The sequence below is a fragment of the Ambystoma mexicanum genome, chromosome 1q (assembly GCF_040938575.1).
Source record: "Ambystoma mexicanum isolate Mex_15411 chromosome 1q, UKY_AmexF1_1, whole genome shotgun sequence".
Lineage (NCBI taxonomy): Eukaryota > Metazoa > Chordata > Amphibia > Caudata > Ambystomatidae > Ambystoma > Ambystoma mexicanum.
This window is the reverse complement of record NC_090922.1, coordinates 1339336523-1339353888: the sequence shown is the minus strand read 5'-3', so window position 1 is coordinate 1339353888 and position 17366 is coordinate 1339336523. Positions and strand designations below refer to the sequence as shown.

The window sequence follows — 17366 nt, the reverse complement described above, 5'->3', positions numbered from 1 at the left end:
GCCGCAGCCTAACACTCAAAACTCATAACTGCTGCCAGGCCATTCCTAACGCAACACAACGCTCTCACCATTGCTCGAGCAATCATAGGATCCCACCTAGACTACTGCAACGCACTCCTACTAGGATCCTCAGCAAAGAACATCAAAAAGCTTCAAACAGTGCAGAACAATGCCCTCAGAGCGGCCACAGGGATTTCCAAGAGTGATCACATCTCGGACACATGAAAATCTGTCCACTGGCTGCCTGTTAAAAAAAGCATCCTTTTCAAGTCCCTTGCATTGCCCCACAAGTGTCGCCACGACACAGCACCTCGCTACTTGTCGCAAAGATTCTCTGCGCCAACATCAAACAGACCGGCGAGATCTCACCAAACTAACCGCCTCGCCATTCCCAAAAGCTTCAGGATTAGAGCTGCTACCTAACTGGAATCTGCTTCCTCCATCTATTAGAGGCATTGAATCCCACATGGCCTTCAGAAAAACACTAAAAACCCTGCTGTTCGTCTAGCCATGTGCTCCTTACGCCTACATTCAAGATCATAACATGCTAGATCATAACCAGTGTTAACCATGCTGGTTACAATGTGTGATTCATAAAACTGTGTAACACTGTCTGTAACAATGTAGACCCACCTACCCATGTAACTAAGTCACATTCTTGAAACAGCGCCGCAATGCCTCTGGGCTGCCAGGCGCTTTACAAATATAAAAATAAATAAATTAAAAAATTCTCTTACGATCATCCATGTTGTGTCACAAAAAACAATGACATGAGTTCCTCTTACTGATCACTCACAACTTGTTTCAAGAAACAATGACATGAGTTAGTCTTACTGATCATCCACGCTGTGTCCCAAAAGATCATTACATGAGTTCCTCTTACCGATCTTCCACACCGTGTTCCAAGAAATAATTACATGCGTTCCTCTTACTGATCATCAATGCTGTGTCCCAAGAAATAATTACATGAGTTCCTCTTACCGCTCACCCACGCTGTGTCTCAACAGCTTCATGAGTCCCTCTTACTGATCATCCAAGCTGTGTCACAAGAAACAACTGCAGGGATTTCTCTTACCGATCATCCATGCCGTGTACCAAGTACCAATTACATGGGTTCCTCTTACTGATCATCCGTGCCGTGTCCCAAGGAATAGCTACATGAGTTCATCTTACTGATCATCCACGCTGTGTCCCAAATAACAGCTACATGAGTTCCTCTTACTGATCATCCACGCTGTGTCCCAAATAACAGCTACATGAGTTCCTCTTACCGATCATCCATGCTGTGTCCCAAATAACAGCTACATGAGTTCCTCTTACTGATCATCCATGCTGTGTCCCAAATAACAGCTACATGAGTTCCTCTTACTGATCATCCACGCTGTGTCCCAAATAACAGCTACATGAGTTCCTCTTACTGATCATCCACGCTGTGTCCCAAATAACAGCTACATGAGTTCCTCTTACTGATCAGCCACGCTGTGTCCCAAATAACAGCTACATGAGTTCCTCTTACTGATCAGCCACGCTGTGTCCCAAGAAATGATTACATGAGTACCTCTTACCGATCAACCATGCTATGTCCCAAGAAACACCTACATGAGCTCCTCTTTCCAATCATCCAAGCTGTGTCCCAAAAAACAGCTACATGAGTTCCTCTTACTGATCATCCAAGCTGTGTCCCAAGAAATAATTACATGAGTTCCTCTTACGGCTCACCCACGCTGTGTCTCAACAGCTTCATGAGTCCCTCCTACTGATCATCCAAGCTGTGTCACAAGAAACAACTGCAGGGATTTCTCTTGCCGATCATCCATGCCGTGTACCAAGTACCAATTACATGGGTTCCTCTTACTGATCATCCATGCCGTGTCCCAAGGAATAGCTACATGAGTTCCTCTTACTGATCATCCATGCTATGTCCCAAGAAACACCTACATGAGCTCCTCTTTCCAATCATCCAAGCTGTGTCCCAAAAAACAGCTACATGAGTTCCTCTTACTGATCATCCAAGCTGTGTCCCAAGAAAAAAAGACAAGGGTTCCTCTTAACGATCATCCATTCCATGCTCCAAGACCTCTCATGCAAAGCAAGCGCAAGCTGAGCAATGCATCTTTCCTTTGGAACCTTCATCCACTTGTGTGATTTACATTGCTTATGAAAGTTACTATGAAAATGCATTTTTTCTACAAGACGACTTGCTAGGAGAAGACCACCCGATATCTGCCCACCTGATGCCTAGGCTATTTTCTTGAATAAATACAGTAGAACATTTAAAATAAGAAAAGACTGATCATAAAATGCCTTTCTGGCAAATCACAGCGTTGCAGTATAAGTCTTGAAATGTTCAACACACAGTTGTGAAATCATTGTTATAAACTTTTACAAAACCTTCGTATCTTCTTGAACCTGAACTCACTGATTGTAAAAGGAGGACAGTTATATCTTTAACTTGTAGATGTTAATGAATTTAAGGAAGTAACACATTAACAACCTTGAGGAAGGACTATTTGGTTGCGAAACGCTTCGGTATGTTGGAATTCTTTATCATTGAGATTCATCAAAATGGACATTCCCTGTTAATGCTGTTCGATGCAGATTCATGATTGTTTTTGATGTTTTCATTTGACCTTGTGTATAATCTCATAAATGAATTGGGATTTGGACTCCATGCATTTAATTTCATTTTGTCTATGAGTAAAATCAGGATTGTATTCACTGTCATTTGTGAGTACCTTTTTGTTCTGAATGGATATAATATCTTTCTGCGCCCCACATTCACATCTTTGTTTTAAAAAACAAAGCAGTATCATTAATTAAGATTGATTGGGGTTTTTTAACCCAGAGGAGTGCACACGGGCTCGCCAGTTAGCGACGGCGGGATAGTGTTTTGCTTAGTTTATGTTGGAGTCCCAATAGGTCGGGGGACCAGAAACTTCATACATTTACACATTTGTAAAAGGTTGATGTTTTGAGCATTTCACAACTTTTAGAGAGTGACTTACTATCACCTCCCATGTGTTTACATTATAAACCCATATCTGTCACTCCTTCGTTAAGGCCTTCTTGTGTGTTGGCTCTCACCCTCAGTTGCCGTTCATCTCCAAGCACTCTGCCAGGCAGTCCTCTTCATACTCCCCGGCGTCCTTGTTCACCCCTGGTGCCCTAGCTCTCCCTCTCCCCATGTAGAGACTTCCCCTCCCCTTATACCTATTTGTTGGCCTACTGTACTCTGGCCGCTCCTACTCCTTCTACCCTGGTCAATGCTCTGTCTTTGCACACAAATGGGTGGGTACCCAGCGGCCAGAAGCAAGAGGCGCCAGAGCAGTGGCGGAGCTAGAGATGATCTCACAACCTGGTGAATTATTTTAGATCCCCATGTCTCCTCCTCTGCCCACCCTCAAAGTAGTGAACTGGTACCTAAAATCTTGCTAGAGTTCAAGATACTTAATCAATTGTACTATACACCGGCCTTGATTGCCACATTTCCCCATGAAGTAGATGTTTCATGTCTGACATGCAGTATGTCTCAGCAGACTCCATACATATGCTGTGGAATTGGCCACCAATCGCCCAGTACTGGAACAGTGTGGCTGAAACATTGAGGGATATTGTGTATGTTTCCCCTACTATGTCCCCTATAAAATATTTGTTGGGGGATATTGGTACAGTGTCAATAGTTACCAGAAGGATTTTTAATCTTGCCTGTATCGGGGCTAAAAAAAATGTATCCTTCGACACTTAAATTGCTACCAACCTGTGGGGAGTGGTGCAGGGACTTGGTCTATAGCAACGAGAGAGAGGAGAACTTTGCTAATATGATAGTCCCGGCATGTAGGCCTAAGGACATTTGGGCACTGTTCTATATACATACTTGCCAACCCTACGGATTTAGGCGGAGGGCTGCTGCTTTTTATGCAGTCCTACCGCCTACCAATTTCATGTACAGATCCTACCGCTGTTTATAGTGTCTGCCTGGATGAGTGGCAGCTTTATGGGGCTACGACCATGCCTGAATGCCTGTCAGCCTGGTCCCCGGACTGCCTGCTGCCAGCAGCAGAAATTAATTCTGTTTTTACAGGGGGTGAAGGGTTGAACTAAGTAATTTGATTGATGGGCACATAACTTGATGTGCAAGCGCATGATGGCTCAGCTATCTGCCCGAACTCTGCTCTCCGTGCGTTTCCTGCTATGAGTGCACTGCAGAAATGTGCTTCCCGTCTGCGGTGTCATGCCCTCGTTGTCGGCTAGGTCTCGCTGATCCTTTTGCACAGTTGGCCAGGTAATTGTGTCGTAAAACTCATAGTAACTTCCCTGTTCGCATTTATTTTCAGGATAGTCTGGGGAAATTATAAGCATTGCTCCTGGCAGTAAAAAAGGATGATTTTCAGAGATTGAGTCTGGCAAACAACTGACCCTTCCCTGACAGTTTGCTCTGTGGGATGTAATTCTTCTGATCGTGATGCCAAGGTAGGTAATCGCATGAAGAATACATTTCATTTTTGACATGACAAGTAGTTTGCACAATATGAATTCCAAAGCCCACCAAAGCTAGAAATACAGATAAGCTTAGCCCCTGCAACACTTATATAATCTTCGATCTATACTTCATTCACTCGTTCACATATTTGGACATTAGAAGCATGCAGGAATGGCTTTAAAATCAATGTTTCTGTAAACTCTGGCAGTTGATTTTGCATTCATGTTCAGATTATGAATGCAGGACTATATGTACCAGAATGCAACATGAAAGGAGCCTAGATGTTAGGTATTTATTATCATTTTACACCTGCCCTTTGACAACTAAAGAGCGCTTAAACAGTCCAAAAGGTTGCACTATTGCAAAGCATAGTTGCAAACATGATCCATTCCAGTCTATAGGTACTTACCCAGTCCTAGTTTTTCTTTGCATTCTGGGACTTTTAATCTGAGTTTTATAATGGGAAAAACAGAACTACAAGTCCCAGAATGCAAAGGAAAAAACTAGAGCTGAATAAGCACCTACAGATTTGAATTATATGATATGATGTGGCCTTTTTAACGTGCCTCTGCACAAGTGTTTCTAGGCGCGAATGGATCATGTTGGAAACTATGTTAAAGACGTAGAAATTCCCCAGAAGAGCCTATCTGATAAAGCCATGTACTTATAAGTCATGCTTTGCTAAAGTATGCATTTGTATATAAAGTGCAGAGCACTTGCACAACAAACAATCCTCATCATCACCATCACATAACCCGGGTGGAAACCTTTGTAAGTGAAGAGACACCTACAACTGGTGTTTGTTGCAGCTGTAAATTAAACTGCTGCTCATTACCGAAAAGTAAATGTAGAAATAGATGTTTGTTACTGGTATGTTGTAAGATGGAAATATGTTTTGGTGTGGTAAAAGCTGGGCACAGTGCTCAGACTTCACTACCGAGTGGTGTTACATGCTAGGCTGTCCTGCATTGGTGCAGTCACCTCTGGCCATGTTTTCTCATTGTGGCATAGCAATATTACCAGTGTTCATATGTGGGAATAGTGGCATACAGTGATGCAGCCATAATGGACATGCATGAGCACAACCAGTGTGAAAGTGGTTTTTGCACTAGAATATATCGTGGGAAAAGCATCAGGAAAATGCTCGTGTGCACTGGTGGTGACTTACGTCTATTGGATTCCTTCATGAGTTCACCTACACAACTGATTGAAAACAGTGTGGCGTTTTACTCATTTTTTAAAGAAAGTGTGTAGTAAAATGCGCCTTTTTAACCCATTATGTTAAAACCTTTCAGGAATGATAGAATATGCCCTCCCACCGCCTCCCCAAACTCCCAATTCCTTGGTACAGGCTCCCTCGCTATGCTCAGACTCTCGTATGTTGGTGGGAAAACGTTTACTCGTTCTCATTAAAAAATCAACAGACGCTACTGCTCATTGAGCATTCTGATTTCTAATGATGGCTTCGAGGTCAAGGACACTCATTTACTGTCATTAGTTCTGGACCCTATGTAAGGTTATGTTGTTTCCTATGATGTAATGAGGTTAGAGGTTATGTGATGTAATCACCTTTGATGTCATTATTAAGCTAATTCAGTGCTTTAAGTGGGATTGGAAATCGAGGGGGCTCTAGTTAGGGGGGTGTGGCCTAAGGACACGACCCCTGAGAGTCCCACCCCATTAAGGGGAGGGCAGCTGGTAAAAGAGGTGGAGCTGGGGCACACTGGCATCATTACCTTTGATGCGCCCAGCCTCTCCTTTTAAACAAAAGAAGGGGCTGGGGGCACCAAAATGTGTGACACCAGTGTGCTCCAGCTCACATGCAGCATGCAGTCCTTTCATTCAAGGAGCCCGCTTTAACCACGGGCTCCTTGAATGAAAAATCTGCCTGCTGCTGGTGTCTATGTACTTGAAAAAGTAGGAGGGCCTGGTGTCTCCTTTTGTTCCGAGCAACTAGTCATCACCCAGCATTCGTGCTGGGTGATGACTTAGTTACTCGAAACAAAAGGAGAGCTGAGCAGTCCAGCCCTCCTCCTGTTTCGAGTACATAGACATCAGGCAGCCTGCACTGCACCGTTACACCTGCTGCCTGCAGGTGTCAGCACTATGGATTAGAAAAAAGAAAAGGCATGCCTGAGGTGTCGGCTGGCTGGGGCTAGTCGTGGTGGGCCCCGGTAGGGCCCCGGCTCGGAGGCGCCTTCTGGAGACTGCCGGGGCCCCGACCCACTTAAAGCCCTGAGCTAATTACGATTTTTGAACCTTCAAGAATCCTACAGATTTCTGGTCAAAGAATGTTGGAAAGTATGCATATATATCTGAATCAATCGAATTAATGGGACATTGCTAATCAGCAGGAGTCATAGCTGGCTGCAGCAGTACTGATACAATACTGGTAATAATAGATTGTGGCAATTTGCAACCGATTTTCTATGCCCAGACCCCTCATGCTATGTCATTCCTCAATTGTGCCTATCCTGAGTCAATTTCATGATGTCTTTCTGTTTTTTCTTCTTCAAAATAAAGTTTAGAAAATAAAAAACAAATAAAATAAAGTTAAAACCTTGACTCCACCACTGCTCCAAAGCAAGTAGGGAAAGTGGGAAGGAGGAGCACATAAAATAGTCCTGTTGCCTTAGCAACAGATACAAACAGGAAGTTTGGGTGTGTTCGCGTTTATCCACACGACGAACGCCAGCAGGTAAGGGAAGGGGGCACGAATCAAGGGAATCCTGTTGGCAAGGGTCCATGACTGAGATTAACTTAGGACATATGCCTTCACTAGCTCCTGTGGCCTACATTACGGCGCCTACGCCGCGGAAAGGACTCTTTAACCGTCGCTTGAGCACTCACATGGAGACGCCTAAGTGGCATTCACAACAGATCACTGCAACACAATTGAAAACGCAGGTAACATGTGTTAGACTTTTTGACACATGTAGATCATGATCTTATGGTAATCATGTCATTGACTTGCTTTCCTTGAATTTCTTCTCTTGGTTACATGGGCTGAAAACAATATGAAACATGGAATTCATGGTATGTGTCTTATTTTATATCATTACTTGTTTCCACACACTGTTGACTTGATGTTAATGCTTAATTGTAGACTAAGAGGTTCACCCTGATGAAGGAATGATTTTCCTAAATGCATTGCCAAAAGGACCCACATATGTACATGTTCTAATGTCTGCCTCACTCAGAAGCAATTAGTGAACACAACTAAACATAGTTAATTTGAAAAATTATGACTACGGCTGATTTCCTTTAATGAATTGCTAAGTACATCTGAGCTTCTATCTGAAGGAAACATACCTTTTTGAAACCCCTTTGGTTGGGGGTGGGAATAGAGAGCGACTGGATAGCTGGGTCTTATTACCTAGCTTTCTGCCTCACTGTAATTTTAAGTCTGGGTGTCTCTAGACTTATTTAAGTCAGCTCCTATAAAATATTTTGAAAAACAGAAGAAATACGATTACTTTGGACTATACGTATAACCAAGTGTGGTGCCCACTTTTCCTGCTTTACCCATTGGGCCTCATTCCGAGTATGGCGGTAAGGGATAGCGGCCACCGGTAACGAGACCGGTGGCGGTAATCCCTTACCGCCATACTCCGAGTTCCCTTTGCGCCCTCGCCCTTAACGCCTGCTTTGAGCAGGTGTTAAAGTCGAGGGCGCAAAGGGGCCTCCAAGCCAATAACGGTGACCGTAATGAACGGTCACCGTTATTTGCATCTTCCCCATTCCCATTGAGCCCTATGGGGGCTCATTTGGGAATGGGGAAGAGCCTTGGTGAATGGGGAATTACCGCCCCGCCAACCTTGGAATAGGGCGGTAATTCCGCCATCCACCAAGGCACTGCCGGTCCGGGTACAGCATCAACCAAGGCGTTAATAGCGCCATTGGTTAGCGCCGTACTCGGAATGAGGCCCATTGACTTTTAAACCATAAATGTACAGTTTTCCGGTGTTAATGTAAAAAACGCCATGCTTTTAAAATTGATATTTTTCAAATATTTGTATTTGGCGTTTTTAAATTTCGTAGCTTTTTTTCAGCATTGTTATGTTTCCTTTGCGCTAGTACTTTCCGATGCAATATTTGCAGTCTCTGAGAAGTCTGGTCGGTAAAATCGCTAATACACATGGGGCCTCATTACAACCCAGGTGTTAAGGGTTTAACGCCGCCGTCGGCGCCGTTAACCCTTAACGCCTGATTACCATTTTAACGCCTGCTTTTAGCAGGCGTTAAAATGCAAGGCGCTAACCCGCCTTGGTGCTAATTACGGCACCGTAATTTACGGTGCCGTAATTAGCGCCTTCCCCACTCCCATTATGCCCTATAGGGCAAAAATGGGAATGGGGAAGGGTAAATGGGGAATGGGGATTTACCGCCCCACTCACCTTGGAATGATGGTGGTAAAGTAGGGAACTTACCGCCTGGGTTGTAATGAGGCCCATGACCTCCCATAGCCCCGAGTGACCTTTCTCTAAAAGCTGCTTTACCGAGCTAACCGTGAGTGATCAACTGCAATTTTGCAAACAAGGAAACTGACAAGGCACAAATGATTCTGTGTTTAACCCAGAAGTACATACCCAGATTTGCAGCTTCACCCTCTTGTCATTTCTATACACTGTCTTTACTTTGAAGTCAATCCCCACAGTGCTGACGAAGGCTGGCGTGAAGGTGTCGTCAGCGTACCGGAAGAGGAAGGACGTCTTTCCCACGCTGCTGTTGCCAATGATCAGGAGCTTAAACATGTAGTCAAAGTTTTGGTCGGTCGCATCTTTGTGCCCGTATCTGGTGTCGGTTGCTGAAGCCATCTACGGAAGAATACATATGCTTTGAATGGAATAGAGATTTCTAATATGTGCCATTTAACACAGAATGAGCATTCATCGCCTAATACATAAGCATTTCATATCGAACGAGCATGCTTCTTTCTAATATACATCAAACACCAGCAAAGTTATAAAAAAGGCTTTAAAAAAAGTCCATCTGAAATGTGACAGTAGATTAAGCCTTTTGAGAAAAGTCATAAGTATCACTGCACCACCCATTAGCCAATATGATATGATAAGTCATTTATTGATAAAGCGCCTGTAGACTAGGGTATCTGGACTTTTCATCGAAATCCAAGGCATCTAAGACCTTTCCATCAAATTTTATTCAACGAAAATACTTTCCATCGAAATACATTTCATTGAATAAAATTAGATGGAAATTCGATGGATTTCTTTAAATTTAAAATTAGGGTTAGGCAAGGGTAAGGGTTAGGTCAAGGGTTAGGCTTAGGGCAAGGGCTAGGCTTAGGGCAAGGGTTGGGTAGGGCAAGGTTTAGGGTTAGGCGTAGGGTTTGAGTTGGGTTAGGGTTAGGGTTGGGGGGTGTTTTGGGAGTTGGAAAGGGTTTGGGGGGAACCCGTCCACAAAGATATTTTTAAAAAATGCAACGTTACATGAAGTTGGCCAGTGCCACAATCCTTTGAAAATTTCAGCACTGGACAGCTCCATGTGACGTTTTAACATTACAAAAAAATGCATCGAAATGCTATTTTTTACATTTAAAAGTCCATATCCATCTAAACTTGTCCATGTATATATTCAACTGACTGGTTTTGATGGAAATTCACTTTTACATGTAAAAGATAGCATTTTGATGCATGACAAGGAAGGGGAGACGGAGGGAGGACAAGACAAACGATCTTACTAGGTCTCGTGTCATTCAGATTGTAAAAGTGCAAGTGGAAGGAAGATGAGAAGTGCCAGGGGGAGGGCGAGAGAGTGCAATGGCAAAAAAGCATGGTAAGTGCAAAAAGGCACAGTAAGTGCAGCTGGGGTGGTGGCTCAGGTAAGTGCATGGATGCAGGGGACTGTAGGGTTTGCACATACAGTCCCTAATTGTGTGTGAGGTCCATAGGCAGTGCAAGGGGCTACTGGTCATGCAGCAGCCCGGTGCATGTGAGGTACAGAGGGTGTCCAGGTAACCAGTTAGCGCAGCAGACATGAGCATCAGCAGGGTAGAGAGAGAGAGAAAGCAGAAGCAAACAGGAAGGTCTTGAGTTGCTTCCGGAACCTTAGGTGGTCTTGCTCAAGTTCGAGGGAGGCAGGGAGATGTTCCAGAGGGAGGACCCAGCTGAGGACAGAGATCTACCCCCCACTCTCTGCCTGGAGAAGCGTTTGACCCTGAGAGAGTTGGAGGTGGATGAGCGGAAGGGCTCGAGAAGGAACATGCTTTGGAAGAGAGCGTTAGAGTTAGTGTGGTCCCGACCCCAGAAAGCCTTGTGGACAATGCAGAGAGTCTTGATCTTGATCCTTGCAGCCACCAGGAGCCAGTGGAGAGATCTCAGGGCTGGAGAGATACAATCCCTGGGCTTGAGGCCAAGGACAGGTCTTGTAGTCCTGTTCTGAATTAGAGGAAGGCAGATTTAAATAGAGGCAGTTGCAGTAGTCCAGCCTAGAGAGAACCAGGGCTCTGGAGACAGTGGGCTTCAGGGGGAAAGTGAGAAAAGTATGAAAACCTCTGAGGAGGTGCAGCTGTTAGTGGGACTTCGTAGAGATGTCAGCGATGTAGGGAGAGAAGAAGAGGGCGGAGTTGAAGATGACACAAAGGTTTTTTGCCACACAGGAAGGTGCGACAAGAGGGCCAAGGTTTGGCGGCCAGAGTGAAGGGGGGAGAGCGGGCGCAGGGGTCCCAATGAGAAGGATCTCATTCTTAATGGCATTTAGGCAGAGATCGTTGGAGGTACACTATGCATGAATCACGGATAGACAGTCAGGAATGAGCGAGAGAGCAGAGGAGGCTGAGGGGAGTCTGAAGGAGAGCAGCATGTCATCCACATAACACTGAAAGTTAGATGCAAAGGTAGAGATGATGTGGGACAGAGGTCCCAGGAACTGGTGGAAGAGCCAGGGGGAAAGGTTGGAACCCTGGGAAACACCACAAGTAGAGAAAGGTATGGTGGAGAGAAAGGACCCTAGTTGGACCTGGGAGGGTCGGTCGGAGAGGAAGGAGGTCAGCCAGGTTAGGGCCTGACCCATGATGCCCAGTTTGACGCAGATACAAATTCATCAGGATGGTGTGGTTGTCCGTATTGAAAGCAAAAGAAAGAACAAGGAGAATGAGGACAGAAGGAAGGTTAGAGTCAAGATTAGAGAGCAAGTCTTCACAGGTGTTCAGGAGAGCAGTTTCCATGCTTCTAGCTTCTCCAAAGCCAGACTGGTGGTCGTGGAGACAACCAAAAGATTCTGTGTGGAGAGCAAGCTGGGAGATGGCCAGCTTTTCCAGGAGTTTGCCCAGGAAAGGAGTGATAGAAATCAGGAAGTAGTTTGCCGGGGAGGAGGGAACGGCAGAGGGCTTCTTAAGGAGGGAGTGCACAAGGGAGTGCTTAAAGGGGCAGGGAAAGGTTCCAGTGGCAAAAGAGTGATTGCAGAAATATGCCAAAGCTGGATCGTGCATGTTGATGTTGTCCTTGATGGTTCTGAAGGAGCAGGGGAGCACCTGCTTGGATGAGACTTTCATAGATCAGACTTGTCTAGAAACCTTGTCAGAAGTGAACACAGGGAAGGAGGAGAGACAGGAGGAGAGACAGGAGGAGAGACAGGGAAGGAGGAGAGAGAGGACAGAGAGGACAGGATGTCCAGAGGTTTAGTGGTGAAGAGAGAAGCCAGTGTTGTGCAAAGCACCTCAGTGGGTACAGGAGAGGTGGTGACTGCAGCAGGATTGGCCAACTGCTTGCAAAGTTTGGTTGTGTTGTTAGAGGCCGCAGAGACACGGGCTTGGATGTAAGCTCCCTTCTTGGACAAAACAGGGAGTCTGTATTGCCTTTGGAGGAGGCAGCAGGCCAGTTTGCCGGAGGATGAATCTGGAAGTTCACCTCCAGATGAAAGCCAGATGACAATGCAATGTGGGTATGCGAATTATCTAAAATGTCAAGCCTTTGCTCCAGGAAATTATCTTTGTCTGTAGGACAGGGCTATTTTAAACATCGCATTTTCCAACCCAAGACAGGCAGTTCTCTTATGCATTCACTATAGGACTAGCATGGAATTTCCAATATGTAAACAATTTATATAGAACTAGCTTTCTTCTTTCGAATATGTTTGCATTTACTTTCACACTACATTGACCAGCATTTTCTAATATGAAAGTATTTCACATAGGGCTAACATGCTTCTTTCTAATATGTTCGCGTTTACTATTGAACTAGTTTGATTTATTATGCAAGTATTTACCAATAGGAATAGCATGAATTTCATAATAAGTAAGCATTTATTGTAGGACTGGCATGATTCTTTCTAGTACATACGCCTTCACTATAGGACTAGCCTTCTGTTTACAATATGTAAAAATGTACTATAGGAATAACATACATTTCGTAATATGTAAGCTTTTCCTATGGGACGAACATGATTCTTTCTAGTATATAAGCCTTCAACAGAAGCCTTGCATACCATTTATAATAGCTAAGCATCTCCTAAAGGACTAGCATGATGATTCTAATATGCAAGCATTTACAATAGGACGTGCCTACTTCTTTCTATCGTGTAAGCATTTACTGCAGGGCTAGCATTCATTTTTACAATTTGTAAGCCTTTGATATAGAACTGTATTAACATATATAAACATCACATGTGGTAAAATACACTAAATTAATAAAATCTTTGAACCTTGATATATCGTTAATGGGCTTATGTTTGAGCAGCAGTAATCACCACAATTGCGTCCATCTTCACTTATGTATGCTTTCACAGCATGCCATTGGTAGTGCCATATTGTGCATACTAATTTCAGCATACATTGTGTCTCCCATGTTTGATTATGAACTGCCTTAAAGCAGTCTCCTTGTCGACTAACCTGTAATGGGGCAGTTGAATACTCAGGTAATACCTGCTGCCCCTACTCAGATGAGTCTGTAAGTACCACTTCCTACTCCTACCCTTCACCGCTATTGTCTGGACGAGAATCGATACCAGCTGAGACAGCCCTACTGCCGCAAGAGTCTTGGATGAAAGGCGAAAATAACTAAGATCATGAAGATGTTGGTTTGAATAGATGCATAGTGTGCGCAGTAGAGTGACAGGTAGATGTTAGTATATGCATGTATATAGAGATAGAGAATAACTAGATGGCTACACACATACGCACGAAGCACACATAGCAGACGTGCATGCATTTAACACCAAAAAGCATGCACTCCGCATGATGAATGCATAAAGTAGGTAAAATATGCATTTAGACATGAAGAATACTAATAAAGCATCCATAAGACATGAAGAACATTAACATGACCAATGTATAAAGTGAATGCAACATGAATGATATGCAAATATAGCTGACTAACATGGAAGGGAGAATAGAATTGGGCAACCATCTTCCCAAAGAAGGAAGCTGCAGCATGTTTCAGAATGAGCACAGGGCTCAAGGCATAGGAAGACTCCAAAAGGCTGAATCCACAGAAACACATATTCGTGCAGGGCCCCGACAGTAGATAGCAACACGTGCCAAGGTGAGAGGGAAAAAAGGAAGGATTGGCATGGTGAAACAAAGGCATGAGATAACGGCAAGCAGCATACTGTAGAATTAATCAAGGTTTCAGTCAGGCACAAACAGCCTTTGATAGTCAGGTGCGGTAGAACAAACAGTAAGCCAAAAGACTCCATGAAGAATAACCCAAGCGTGTCTCCAGTGGCAAGAGAAAACACAACTTGCACATAAATATTAGGTCAGTAGATAGAAGGTAATTAAATTTCACAGACAGTCTCCTAACATGTGACCCAGACATTGAAAACACTGGCCATTCATTAGAAGCAAACACAGATAGAGCATCTGAAATACTCCCTAAAATCACACATAGACATGGATCGTCACACAAGACCAAGTACAAAGGGATTGCCCAGTCTCATTATCTAAGGATTAGGGATGGTAAAATATAGTTGGAGGAAGAGCAGTCCATGGGCCTCTTGCCCCCCTACTCTATGTCTGGCTTGTATCTTGACATCCTGTTAAAGTGTCCAAGTTGGTAATCCAGATGCCAACCAATGAGAAATACCCTCGCTTCACCGCTCATAATGGATAGGGGCAACCAATCAATTAGCCCTATTGTGATGTATTAGAAAGAACATCTGTAAGTAGGATGAGCCCAGGTGGAGCCATCAGATAGGCATCCACCAATTGAGCGACTAACCTCAAAACATTCTATATGTAGCTTGACCTACTAACCAACCCCAGCTCCCTGTAGGTTGTGTACATTTATAATGTAACATAATGTCATTTCTGATGTAATTTTGTAACAAAACCAGCATGTAATCATTTGGAATTCGAAAGCTACAAGAGGAAATGCTTGTATGTTGTCCCGGCTTGGACTTTTTTGTCTGAATAAAGCAGAGTTTTGACATGTATGGGATTCCTCTGTCATTGAGTATTTTTCCTGACTGATTGTATGATCCTCGGCACCTCCTTAACATGTGGTAGCAGGGGACGGGTCTCTAGACATAAATGTTTCCAGACAATCAAGGACGCCTTGCCGTATCCCCTCGGAAGGGGTGGTCGGTAGAGAGCAAGATAGCACTCAATTGAGAAGAGAGGTTGGCAGGCATCCCCCGTTGACGCAAGAGCCCTGGCTGGTCCCCACAGGCCACCCTGCTGGGTGTGGAGGGGAGAAGGCAGCTAGAGGATACTCGATGCCAGAGAGTCTCAGGATGTGAGTATGAATGCTACACATTAAAACTGGGGGGTCAGGGTTTTTGTGTGTTGGTGATTTATGAGAAGTAAAAATATTAATGTATTGTATACCTTCGACAAGGGTAGAGGAAGATCATGTGGTAAGCCTCTCTAGGGGGCAAAGGCAAAGAGAAGGATCCCCTGCATATATGAGAAGACGGGCACTATTTTGATTGGTATTAATGTTTGCTGGCACCAGCCTTGTGCTGTGGGGTTATATAGAATTGTAGAGGTGTTATTTCTTTGTATTGGTAGGAGTAGTGAATCAGTGTTGTGCACCAAGCAAAGGGGTCTGGAGAGTGGGTGGCGCTGCTGAAAAGAAGGATTGTGGGTTCTTGATTTGTTCTCACAGAGAGACCTGGGCGTGGTAACCTTGGGGAAGCTATTGTGAGTACCGGGTCTGAAAAGCCGTGGAAAGAAGGTGAGCGAGGGTTGAAACAGTATTCATTGAACATTGATAAGTTGCAATTCATATTGTCAGCATGGTTGTTCATTTATGTAAGACACTTACCAGATACAAAACCAAAATTATCAGTTTTAAGTTGAGGGGGTTAAAAATATGGCAACCAAAATGTTCATGCCATGGTCCCAAGATGGCATTCATTCGAAAACGGTGCTAGAACACATGTGCACATATTTACATGTGTGAGAAATCTAGTACCACCTGAAAAATTAAAAGGGGCATCATTAGTAAGAAATTGCTTGTTTCCATGCAGACCAAGATATTTAACCCAAAGTGCCTATACCCATAAGCGTGCAAGGAACAACCACCAAATTCCCTTCAGCAATTTTCCCAGGTCTACCAGAAGAAACTATTATCGGGACTGACTTCCCTAACTTTCCATCATTATTATAGGAGGTCAACAAATGTCATTTTCAGTTTTCCCCATTTAAAACCTGGCAAGAAGAATCCTTTGTGCCCACATCTTCTGTACGGTATTGGTCCACGATTCCAAAAGGCTTACAACAAGAACCCCCCCGGGAAGCCATCAGCATATGCTCTTTATGTGTTAGGCCTTATTCATAGGGAAGGGTATGTGAGGAACCTGAGGGCATCCTCACTTCTTTTTTCCCAGCATCCTCTGCTCAGGTGGCCAGAGAAAGGCCATCACTCTTGGATGCTGACCCTGGGGGTGGAGATGCGAGATGCGAGGGAGGTTCACCTGTGTGAAGGGAACCTGGAGAATGGGGAAAGGATGTCCTTGGGTGAGACATGGTACCCCCAATTCCCTTTTCATGATAATCTTTCTATCCACACCAACTTTATAGGTTACTGTCAACCTTTTCCCTTCTCTTCCTTTACAAATGGCTCTCCGAAATGGCATTTTTATACTGGGACGATGAAGAGACCAACTAGGAGGACACACCCTCATTTGGGTGGGATCAACACATATCATCCTCCTCTTGTTAATACAGACAAATAGCTTAATACCAAAAGGAGGAATAAACAACAGGGCGCTAGGCACACTTCCATTCAGTCAAACCCCCCCTATACAACACTTTGGTCATGTGACGAGTAAGAGGACCTTGGAGGAGTTCACTTGTAGCCAGGCATGTCCAGATAATAGGTTTTATCATGGTCAGGCAATCAACGTTAAGGACTCACACCTGCAGTCATTTGCCAAGCCCCAGGTGTATAAAAAGGGTATCCTCCCAACACAAGGAGAGAGACGGCCTGGAGAGAAGGACGCGATCCAAAGAAGTGAAGCAGGCGAGAGAGGAACAGGCTCGAGAGGAGAAGCGCAGAGCAGGAGTGTGGAAAAGACAATGGGGCCAAGGCTGGCAGTGAGAAGGTTTAGGACGCTGCTGTACTCCCTGCCCGGTGCTCACCACAGCAGCCTCACGATCATTGCAAGTTTCCAAGAGAGCGAGGGATGCTCCTGATAGAGTCCCCTTGGGAAAAGAAGAGCTATGTGCTACAACATTCTAGGATGGCCAACGCTGCTCACTGTACCTTACCTGACAGGGAGGAGGAGTGAAGTGAATCAGAGTAGCGAAGCTGGAAAATCCAAAGGAGCTGCCGCACAACACCAGTGAATGACAAGAAGGGAACACTCATTCCAGTGGATTGGAAAGAAACGTGTATGGATGCTGAACAAGATAAGAACTGCTATAAGTATTGCGGAAGACGAAATCCAGTGTATTTGGATACCAAACAAGCTGCAAACAATT

General features: G+C 44.4%; 1 protein-coding gene across 1 annotated transcript in view; it reads right to left on the bottom strand.

Annotated features, from left to right (window-relative positions):
* RAB3B (RAB3B, member RAS oncogene family) overlaps positions 1 to 17366 on the bottom strand; it is a 966803-nt gene that overhangs the window by 764132 nt on the left and 185305 nt on the right. The window contains exon 2 of the mRNA XM_069642203.1: positions 9070 to 9297. Coding sequence (XP_069498304.1) covers positions 9070 to 9297 — 228 coding nt within the window. The remainder of the gene's footprint in view (positions 1 to 9069; positions 9298 to 17366) is intronic.